The sequence below is a fragment of the Python bivittatus genome, unplaced genomic scaffold (genome assembly GCF_059951505.1).
Source record: "Python bivittatus isolate LINGU-HERP-01145 unplaced genomic scaffold, Pbiv_v1 ctg000580_np1212, whole genome shotgun sequence".
NCBI lineage: Eukaryota > Metazoa > Chordata > Lepidosauria > Squamata > Pythonidae > Python > Python bivittatus.
The window spans coordinates 13,177,948-13,189,208 of NW_028277087.1; the positions used below are offsets into that span (position 1 = coordinate 13,177,948).

Sequence of the window (11,261 nt, forward strand, 5' to 3'; positions counted from 1 at the left end):
CAGGATCATCTAATAAAGTTCTAAGCCTTAGTCTTTAAGCTATTAAGAATAAGTAACAAGATAACTAAACTTACATGATTACTTCATTTTCCTGCCAATTAGTTGCCTATGAAGTTGGATGTGCTTAACTGAGCAACACTGTTGGGCAAAGTCTGGAATGTGGCAACTCCATCAATTTGGTGCAACAAACAGGAGATACAAAAGGGGAAGTGGGGAAAAACACCACAGGAAGGGGAGAAAATCCAACACTGGGGATGGGGTGGGGAACAGTATACCACACTCATGTTCAGACTAGGCAAAAGGACTCCTTTGGGCTCTTTTGCTTTGAACAATAGCCTCTCACATAACAAGCATTTTTTAAAAAACAAAAAACTTTTGCCATGGGATCCATAGCATTTGGGAGAATCAGCTGCTGTTCAAAAATCCCAGGCCTCAAACCCTCCTGGGTGTCCAAAATTAGCTAGTTTTTTATTATTAGTCAAAATGAAAAAAAAAAATTGCACCTGTAAAAGCAAGCCAACTGCAGAAGTAGCCCCTTGAGTTGGATCCAAACAAGTATAGAAGAAAGCTTTTTCCTCCTAGATTACTTCTACATGGAGAGAAAGGCTTCATCAAAAAGGACCATCTGGTTTTGGGACCAGTGCTGTCTAGCACTGCAGACTGGTTACTGTGAACTCATCCAAATTCTGGAGTTTACCATGCCATAGGCAAATTAACCCTTTGCACCTCCCAGACCTGTCCCAGGGAGACACGTAAAGCATTTCTGTCACCACACATTAAACTTGTCGCACTGAAAGATTCAGAAACAGTTTTTCGCCTCCTCAAAATGATTCTCAGTTCTCTTGGGAGGTGGAAGAGGAGGACTTCCCCCACCTCCCCTGCCCACCTGCGTATTCGAACATCGGGTATCCACTCAGGAACTCCAGAAGATGAGCCTGCTGGCAAGAGCTATGACTGTTCTGCTTCAGAAGCTAGTTTCGTGGCACGCTGTCTCACTGGGTTCGCGGAAGGAGCAGGATGCCGTGGCTCTCCGTGGTCCATTCCACCATCAAGATTGACTCCATCAAGTCCTTCACTTTTTTTTTTCAACTGCTGAGAAGATTCCAGCAGCTTTTCTAAAAAGAGAAGAAAATTTGGCATTGCCATTCATCTGTTTAGATGCTGAAGAAGCAGGATGAAAAATCTGCACATACGGTATGCATGTGGCCACGTCTCCGTCCTGCCAAATCTCTTTAACTGCATCCCTGGAGTTCCCAGAAATCATGCTGTCCACTTTTAACAAAAGTGTTGGGCTGCAGTTATCATTAATCTCAACGAGCAAACCTTAGGTTAGGATCATGGAGGTAACAGTCTAACTAACTCAAGAGCCCCAGTTTGTAGAAACAATAATCTTAAAAACAAAATTTGTATGGAATTTTAGCTTCATCAATGCAGAAGTCACATTCCAGTTCTGCGAAAGTCATGCACAAAAGAGCAAACAATGATACCTAGCACTTACAAAATACCTTAAGTGTTTTTAAAGCACTGCAAAAACATTCATTTGGTTTTAAATTCATGTCAGCCTAAGTCCACTCATAGGATATTTTCACTGACAAAAATGGATTGAGGACAGAATCAATTTTCATTGATTTCCCTCTGCAATTTTGTATAACCACTCTAGAGCTGGAGAGTCGGGTGACCCCTGGAATAGCACAGGAGAGGTGCTGAGGTTATAAAGGAGGAGACAGCAAAAATGGCTTCCTTTCCCTTCTGTGAATGAGAGGGAAAAATACATACTCCTAGAGAAGCAGTTGCTGTAACAGTTAAGTTACTGGAGCATAATCAGGGTTCAAATCCACCCTTAACTATGCATTGGGTGACTTTGGGCCAGTCTCTCTTGGCATGACCTAATTCCTGGAGTTTGCTATGCTGGTAAAATTAAGAGAGATTCCCAAGTAAGTTCTGGTGAACTCTTGGAGGAAAAGCAGGATCCAAATCTAAGAAATAAAGTAATTACTTCCCCTCACTTCTGCCAGTGAACAAAACAGCAAGTCAGGATTCAAACCACAGCATGAGTAAGATTTTGACATGAATTTTATAAGGCCAGGCGACCTAGGCCAGTCCTGAAGATGAGGGGTGGGGAAGAGCTGCTTGCTAAAACCAACTCATGATTTCCTGGAGAGGTGAAAGGGACTGATACTTGCTATAAATTTTGCTTTCTAGTTGGGTCCCTCCCAAGGGACTGTCAATACTTCTTCTGTGACTTTGTATCCTACCATGTGAGGAATATGAGCCTTAGGCTACAGAGCATCGTTTAAATGGCATAACCTCACTAGGATGAGAAAGAATGGTTTATTTGTATCAAACTTGGGTGAAAGTGTTCCCTTCTCATCACCCTTTCATTAATGCACCTTCAGACAAAATCAGAAGCCCTCTGTGGCTCTTGCTGAATCCTTACACAGTTATTTAAGAAGCCCAACCAGACACAATAGCACTTCTATCTCCTTTCAGGCAAAGCAAGAGAGTCTGCCTCCCTCGATTGCTGCTGCTTCAGGAATAAGATCCAGAGCAAAGCAGAAAATTAAACTTGACCACTGAGTGGTGCTGCTGAAAGTGGGCCGAGCTAGGAAAAAAACAGCAAGTATCATTGTTTAATTAACAGGTAGTTTAATTACTCATGTGTTTTATAATTTCTCTTCTCATATTATTCAGTACTAACTTTTGGAAAAGCTGGGGAGACATACCAAGGCTTTGTGAGGTTACAGGACATACAGTCCAATCTATCAGGAAAATAAAATGAAAAATAAAAACGCACAAAGAAAGAATTCCATCACCACAAGGTGGCAATTTCAAGACTGGCTCAATGCTTAAAGGTCCCTTTTCTTGTTTCATTCTGAAAAGAAATACACTTAAGGCATGCAATGTACTTACTCTGATGAGGGTGCTGCTGTGGCCTTTGCTTTTTGGAGGGACACATACAATCTGCCAGAAACACCATGATCTGAAAAGAAAACCAACATTCTTCAGTACTGCATTCAAGCTTTACTTTCTTTTAATTCTGAGTACAAAGAGAAATGTTTACTTACAAGCCCTAACAGCAACCCCAAAAACAAAGTTACAAATGCAAAAATTGCATAGGATCCCCAGTTTGGTATGCCAAGATTTTCTGTGAAGTAATTGTGACAGTGCTGAAAGGGAGAAAAACAAATTTGAGAATCGGCTGGATAGCAGCTCAAACCCAATGTGCCCTCTGACTTAGAGGAAGATGGGGCACTTACCCTAATCCACATGGAAAGCTGAAACAGGGCAGACATGCTGCTCATCCTGCAAAGAAGCACATGAGATAAAATAAAGGGCAATTCTACAGTCAAAGAAGCAAAAATAAAATCTACAATTAAGGACCTTTCAGCGGATTTCAGTGATTCAACGCAGCCCATCTGGGACTTGATGTTTAACTTCTATTAAAGCTGCACATACAATTTCCATTTGACTGCAACAGAATCAATTCCCATGTTCAGCTACAACCAAAACCCAATTGTAAATTATTCCTATTAGAAGAACAAGTGGAAGGCCTCTAAAGAGATCAATGTAGAAACACACACAGCTTTCTGAAATGCTGGAAAGAAAAAAAGGGCCTGCACAGTGAAAGAAAGAAGAGGCCTATACTCAAAGGAGGAAATATGGCAGTTATGCAATGAGCTGAGGCTTGCAAGAAATGCCCAAAACAACAACAACTACAAACAAAGAGGGTTGGGAGTATGCCAGAAATGATAGGTTCTAAATCTATTATGAGAAAAAAAGGGTGAATTAGTAACAGGTAAAAGAGAGAAGGACTATCTTAACTAACATTTTGTATGTTTTCTCCTAGAAGGAAAACAAAGCCTTTGCTGGTCATCATCATGCCACTACTGGAATGAAGGAGTTGCCACTCAGATAAACAAGGAGAAACATTTAAATGAACTCAAGTCTCCAAGGCCAGATGAATTACATTCTTGGCACTGAAAGAACTGGCAAAGATACTTGCAGAGTTCCTGGAGAATGGGTGAGGTCCCATCCCAAAAGACTACAGGAGAGCAAATGCCCCTATCTTCAAACAAGGGGAGGAAGACAACACAGGAAGGTAAAGGCCTGTCAGCTTGATGTTTATACTGGGCAGGATTCTCAAACAGATTATTAAGCAGCATATTTGTGGGCCCTTGGATAGGAATGCAACAATTAATAAGAGGCGTCATGGGTTTGACACCAGCAAGTCATGGCCAACTAACTTTATATCCTTTATTGACAGAATTAGTTATTTAATACATTGAGGAAATGGCTTGGACATAGTTTGCCTTGACCTCAGCAAAATGTTCAACTGCTGTCAGGTTCAGCCCAAGAACAACGAGGCAATCCAGTACAGTTCAGATCCTTTATTAGCTCCCACCTAACAGTCAGAATCTCACCAGACTAAACCTATGCTAAAGCAACTAGTGGATATACCCTGTGAGACTCTAGGGAGGGGCCAGCCTCATCTTCTTTGTCTTCCCACACTCTTGTTGCAGGCTGAGGAGGAATGAATGCGTCTGGAATGAATGCCTCTCCCCCCTCCTGACAACCTTGAACTTCTATTCCAGAATCTTCCCCGCTCATGCCATCCATTACATCTGCCATCTTTTCTTCTCAAAGCTAAACACACCCAACTCCTTTAAGTTCTCTTCAAAGGATTTCTAGTCCCCTGATCATTCTCATTGCCTTTGCCTTTCTCTGAACCTCTTCTAGTGTGCCTAAATTCTTTTTAAAGTGAGATGTTCATAAATGGACCCAGAATATAAGGTGGTGGTGGACCAGTACAGAATAAAATGAAACAGTTAGGTATCATCTATTTTGTTACCCTAAGCTTCTTAAAGGAAAGGAATGAAAATATAAAATAACTAGATTCAATCAACGCTGTTACTGTTTCAGAAGTCATTAGTTTAGACCTTAACCTGATATTAGCTTCATAAATGATTAAACTTGGTAGGATAAATGCGCACACAAAAGAATATATAGTAATTATTATAGTACTATAATATATGTTACTAATAGTATAGTAATAGTAATAGTAATATATATATAGTAGCTGGTGTTAAAATTTCCCAGGCGACTTGCCTAAATCAGTTACTGAGGAGTATAATCATGTTTTGTAAATTAACTGGATTCACCTAAAGTCAGAATTCAAACTTTGACATTTCATTGTTGCCCAAACCTATTAGGGAGCAGAAAAATTTCTGCTGACACTTACAGAAATGAAGATGGTCCAAGCCATGAAGAAACAGGCTCAACAGACTTCCATTCTTGCTCACTGATGAAATTGATAAAGTCGCTTTTTGTTCGGGGACCTTGGTACCGTCTAAATTCTCCATCTTTACAACTGTCCAAAATGAGAGCTGGGTCAATCACTTAAAATTCTCATAAAATAACTTCTCACATAGCAACGTAGTAGAGAAGGTTATCTGATGAATTACCATGCTCAGCCCAGTACACCTGTATTGAGTGCAGTCTATCTGCTAGATGGACTGTCTCTCAATCCACATCCCGCAAGTGAAACATGGCCTTGGTCACTCACAGAGTCACATTACCCTAGCATCTCCCTCCATTGGAGATAGGAAAGTTTGGTCCTTTTAAAAACAAACGGCATAATTATATGTACCAAGACTATACAACAGTGGAGTTTACCATCTTGCAGAAGCCTCTGATTAAAGTGGAATCTTCCCCAAAAGCTAGAAGTAATGATGATAATGATGATGATAATAATTATAGTTTTATTAAATTTGTATGCTGCCTGACTCTCAACAACTCTGGTCAGTTCACAACAATCAAAGAAATTACAATAAAACATAAAAAATAAAGAAAAAAAGATGGCAAGCATGATAGAGGAAAATTTACCTCAAAAATTTGCTATTTCAGTAAAATAAAGTAAAAGTAAAAACATTTAGCCAGATGCTGCACTAGATTTAATTCTGGTTCTGTGTTGTGCTAAGTCAAGCCTCATTGCCTTAATTTCCTTACTATTCTGAGTTTGAAAACTGAGCTTTATGTCAGCCTTGAATTATATGTCAGGTTGTATATAGGAAGATATATTTTCTCCATAGTCTTTTCCAGATTTGTTGTAATTTTTTTGAACCATCTCTACCCTCATTTTTAAATAAAAAATCAGGCAATATTTATTTATCTCTTGTGAAATTAGCCTATTTCACAGAGGCAAACCTCTATATTGTATGACCAGGAAGTGGCATCAAAAAAATTCTTTCTTTTATTTTGATATTTTAAGTGCAAAGTAAGGCATCACAGATTATGAGTGTAAGTGGAAGGGCGCCAAATGAATCACTGCCCAGAAAACAGATAGCAATGTGGCAGGGACAAACTGTTGATACCCACAGAGTTTCTGGGAAGGGAGGTTTGAGACTCCAGCTTCCCATCCCAGGGGTTCAGCTACCCTCTACAGTTTGCACAGCAAGAAGTTCATTAATTTACCTTAATACAATTAGTTGATATGATCCTTTGGAGCTGTCTTCCCCAGCCTAACTCCTTCCAGATGCCCTACAACTTATATTATAGTCAGCCAGAAGGCATCAGGATGAGGAAGACAGGGTTATGATTTTGTTTTCATTCTTGAGTTACTGCTTGTTTTAATTATGTCCCAAGATTGTTCCTTTAACTGCTTGTTTCCCCTTGTTTTATTTTGCAAGTTAGCCTTGCTCAAAGACACTAAGGGACAGCAAGTCCCTTTCCTTCACTTCCATCCAGTCTGTCATTCTTGCCACCTTTTATCTTCCTTTTAATTGGTTTTATTGTGATGTCCTTGTTTTGATTGTTATGAGCTGCACGGCATACAAGTATGATAAATAAATATGTCCATCAACAACTCTGATCAATTTAGTTATGTAACTGTATTAAAACAAAATAACTAACTGATCCCAAAGGTTTCAGTGGGACACTGCTGTGATTTAGCCTTGGCTGGTTAAGGAACAAAAACACTGTTACAATTATCTGTCATCATTTCTGCAAGAGCCCTCTATGATGGAAGAGAAACCACTGTCCTTTATCGCTAACAGGAAAAGCTGATTAATTGTCAATCTATTTCTATGTTTTGAAGACAAAATAGAATTTAACAAGTACTACTTTACAGGTTTTATTCCATTAATGATTTTAAATTCCATGTCTTTTATCATTCTCCAAACAGCTATTTTCCTTGACGTTCAGAACTACTACAACAGAAGTAGTGAGAAATCCTGTATTTTCCTATTTGCTTTTGAGACGAAAACCTCTCAATAGGCTTTAGAGTACTTACTGGTAAATGGTGGGAAGTGCTGTTATGATAAACCTTCCACTTAGCCCTGTATAATGATCCAGAGAGAAAATGAAGGTCAAGAGTTCATTATGGTAGATGTATTTCAAGGTATTCAGTCACAAATGCTCAAGTTAAGTTTCCTCATTCCAATTATGCATACAATTGCAGATGACTTTTTTAAAGAGACAAAGGTTACAAGTAATATTATTCAAGACCATCCCATCCCATTCCATCACCAGTATCCTATAAACAATATAAATATTGCCAACAGCCATATCCAGAACTGTCAGGCCTTGATCAGTAAAAATCATCCTGCCTTGAAAATAGCCCATGTCATTCATATTGAACTGTATAGCACAGTCAAACATCAGGAGCTGACCACAGGAAATGTATTATGACATTTTGTATTATGTCATAAAATGTTTTATGATAATTTTTATATCACAATATGTTATATAAAATTTGCCGAATTTCAATTCCACGGGAGTCATGGGTCCCAAATTTTGGACACATTCTATAAGTTAGCCCATTTGAAGTATCTTGGTTCAAAAATGGTTGGCCTATGACACACCATTTTGTCCAGTTAAAGGTTACAAACAGACATGAGAGTTTTAGTAGTATAATAGTTAGATATGTTATTTATGTTAAAAATTCAAAAGGCAGACAAAAATGGTAGTGGTCAGAACTTTTCAGTTGATGAAATTAATGTTTCACTTTTCCAGCATGTTATCAGCCATTAACTATTCAGCTTACAATAATCTATTAAACTATTCAGTTACCAAACTATTACATTATTCAATTTTCCTAGCACACATCTTGCTATCTTTAAAGTTGTAACAATAGCAGCACACATAATGTTTCAGCAAACCAACAATTGTTATAGTTTCCATACCACAAATAAAACTGGAAGTGAGTAGCATTCCTAATTCCATGTAATTTGCTCTAAGCTACATAATTCATGATAGAGGAATAATTTTGAATGGAAAACTTTCCATAAAAACCCTCAATACTGAAACTATATATCTGATTATAGGACTTTTGTTCAAAAAACCTTCCCCATCAGTTTGTCAACTAAGCAGAGGACTCAGAGGAATGAACTAGAGAATTCATAATCTTATTTCAGATTGGCAGGGTCTAGGAAGAAAGCTTTTTCTGCCATCACCCCCACCCTGTGGAATATTCTGCCCCCTGAGGTGAGATTGGCCCCCACTCTTCTGGCCTTCCAGAAAAATGTTAAGACCTGGCTCTGCCAACTAACTTGGAGATCCAGTGGGGATTTGCAGCACTGGGGGTGGCTGGTGGCTTGAGGATGCTCTCTCCATCTTTTAACTTTGCATATCTTTTAAAAATGCTTACTGTTTTTATGGTTTTTATTTGTGAGCTGCTTAGAGTCATTTGTATAGTGAGATGGGTGGTGTATAAATTTGATTTTTGAATAAATAAATACATAAATAAATAAATAAATAAATAATCATCTTATTTTATCTACACTGAAGTGCCCCCAGTGCAGGGACATTAGTAGTCCAAACTGATCTCCTGAAACAGTTTTCAACATGAATTTAACTTCTCACTAAGGAATTCCCAAAAAGTTTCTGAAGAACTATCACGATCCTCAGAACATACTTGAAATCTATCTGATGGAAAAAGCTTGAAGCTACGTACAAATTGCATTGTACTGAAAGCAAATTTCCGGTTGGAGAAAAACCTTGCAAATGTGCATAACTTACTCTAAAGTAATGAAACATATTTTACATTATTCTATTCATAACAGATAGAACAACTTACCTGGCTGCTCTGTTACATCCACTTTGGCAATGTTCACTTCAAGATCCTCTCCCCATTCGGCAAAGCTTTCCCATTCTGGCTGTAAATTCTGACAGGCAGGACACCAAGGAGCATAGCTGAAAAATAAATGTTATGTAACCAACTTTCATCCAGGGGAAAAAAACACTTTTCTTTCTGTAGTTGAGAGTAAAAAAAACGGCAGGTGTTTTGAAGTATATACTTCCTGTATGTTGTATATTAGTATATTGCTAATGTGATTTATGGAAACTATAATCCAAAACATCTGGAAGGCACTCTATATTGTCTACCTTGTAGTATGACAAAAAATAGAGCAAAACTGGATACAGTGTAAGAAATATTCAAGATTAAAAGGGGCAAAATTTCAAGGGAAGAGCATGTGCCCTGCACACAAAATGTTCCTAGCTCATTCCTTGGCATATCTAATTCAAAGGATATGAAGTTGTGATTGCTAGAAAAAGCCTCTTTACCCAAGAATTTTAACAGCTACTGCAAACCAGAAATAATACTCTGGAGTAAACAAATCACTGGGGTTCTAACTCAGTAATATAAAGCAGCTTGCATTCATAAAACCTTGATCAACTTCACTGGATTCTATGACACACCGAATTGTTTTATTACATTATATTACTTCGTGTGACAATTATTCACAGAAACATTAACCTTAATAACTAAAATAATTCAGCAACAGGAGACAAAATGTCCTTGAATACTCATGAAGCATCTCAAGAACCAAGTGCTAGAGATGTGCAAAACATTCCATACATTAACTGCGCAGAGCAGCTGATTTTAGGTCGTCTGTGCCCAAACCAAAACACTCCATGCATGGAGCAAACTGGAGCTGTTTTACTTCAGGCAAAAGCTGTTGGGAGTGGGGGGAAGCAGAGGGAAAAGGCACGGACGGTGGTGTTGATGGGAGGCAGGGACTCCTGTTCCTAACTGGCTAGACTTGGTGCACAAGCCAGTACACTGGCAGTGGCTGAGGGGAGGGAGAAAATGTGATGGAGAACACAGGCCAGTGGAATATACTGCACTGAACAAAGGAAGGAGGGCATGGGGGAAACAAGGCAGTTAGGATACAGCACACTGGGAGCTGCTGGGTGGGAGAAAGACTGCAACCTGCACTCCAGCCTTAGCCTACTCATTTCTGATTCATTCAAAAACTGGAACCACGTGCTCCTGCTTTCAGTTCCGCAGAGCAGTGGCTGGCCTAAAACAGTTAGCAGAGCTCCTCCCACCCAGGCCTGATGATTTGTAGTGGATAGAAACTCCCCTCCCCCAAAGGGTTACCAAATCAAGGGTGCAAAATTCCTCTTGACCAGCGTTTGTCAACCTTGGCTACTTTAAGATGGGGGGACTTCAACACCCAGAATTCCCTCATCTTAAAGTAGCCAAGGTTGACAAACGCTGCCCTCCACCATTAGATGGGCAGCCCCAAGGGAGAGAGAGGAGAGTCAGGGCATCCTTTGTTCCCATGATTGGCGGGTGAAGGGGGGAAGAAGTGGACTAGCGAAAGGTGGAGGGAGTACCCCTGAGCAGGTACAGAGTGCTCCTTTCTTGAGAGCTGGACTAGATGATCCCTGTGGTCCGTCCCAATCCTACGATTCCCCGGGCCCTTCTGAGAAAAGAAGTGCTTCTCCGCCCGTGAGGACTCACAATTCCACCATCCACTCGCCCTGCAGCAGTTCCTGCCATGCGCCGTCAGTCAGCACTTTGACTTGATTCCGCCCGGCCAACGCGGGTCCCGGCCCTAGCAGCAGCAGCAGCAGCAGCAGCAGCAGCGACGCCACCGCTACCCAGGCTGGCCTCGCTGAGGAGGCACGGAGGGGAATAACGGCCGCCACCATCTTGGGCCACTTCCGTCTTGGCCGGGCGCCAGGAAACAAGTCGGAGAGGATTCCGGGAAAAGGGGCGAGTCACCCCCGGGAAGAAACCAGGCATGCGTGCGCTTTCTCGTTTCCGCTGCCCGAGGGGGCTGGTGGTCCTTCCTCCCGCCCCTGATTGATTGGAGAACGGCTCCGCAGCGAACCAATCACAGCTTGCCCCAGTTCTTCCCCCGCTCCCCCGCCCTTCTGCTTTCCCTGCTTTGGAGCGGCTTTCTCAGGCTGACGAGCGTGACGTCAGCGTTCCGCGGAATTTTCAAGTCGGCGGAGCTCTCGCAGTGGATAGA

At 40.6% G+C, this 11,261-nt stretch overlaps 1 protein-coding gene across 1 annotated transcript; it reads right to left on the bottom strand.

Annotated features, from left to right (window-relative positions):
* Positions 1–486: 486 nt before the first annotated feature.
* On the bottom strand, positions 487–10,981 carry TMX1 (thioredoxin related transmembrane protein 1). Its single transcript, XM_007434144.3, has 8 exons — positions 10,748–10,981; positions 9,074–9,189; positions 7,289–7,334; positions 5,240–5,368; positions 3,258–3,303; positions 3,066–3,167; positions 2,911–2,980; positions 487–1,115 (listed from the first exon to the last, which is right to left on the bottom strand). Exons 1-8 carry the CDS (start codon positions 10,936–10,938, stop codon positions 949–951), a joined length of 867 nt encoding a protein of 288 aa, XP_007434206.1. The 5' UTR covers positions 10,939–10,981; the 3' UTR covers positions 487–948.
* Positions 10,982–11,261: the final 280 nt, after the last annotated feature.

Bases quoted from the DNA above. Each gene is read 5' to 3' on its own strand.
- TMX1 (XM_007434144.3), bottom strand. From the start codon at position 10,938: ATGGTGGCGGCCGTTATTCCCCTCCGTGCCTCCTCAGCGAGGCCAGCC. The intron at 3,168-3,257 runs GTAAGTGCCCCA...TCTCCCTTTCAG, and splicing joins AGCTTTCCATGTGGATTAGG to CACTGTCACAATTACTTCAC. The intron at 2,981-3,065 runs GTAAGTAAACAT...TTTTCTTTTCAG, and splicing joins TGGGGTTGCTGTTAGGGCTT to ATCATGGTGTTTCTGGCAGA.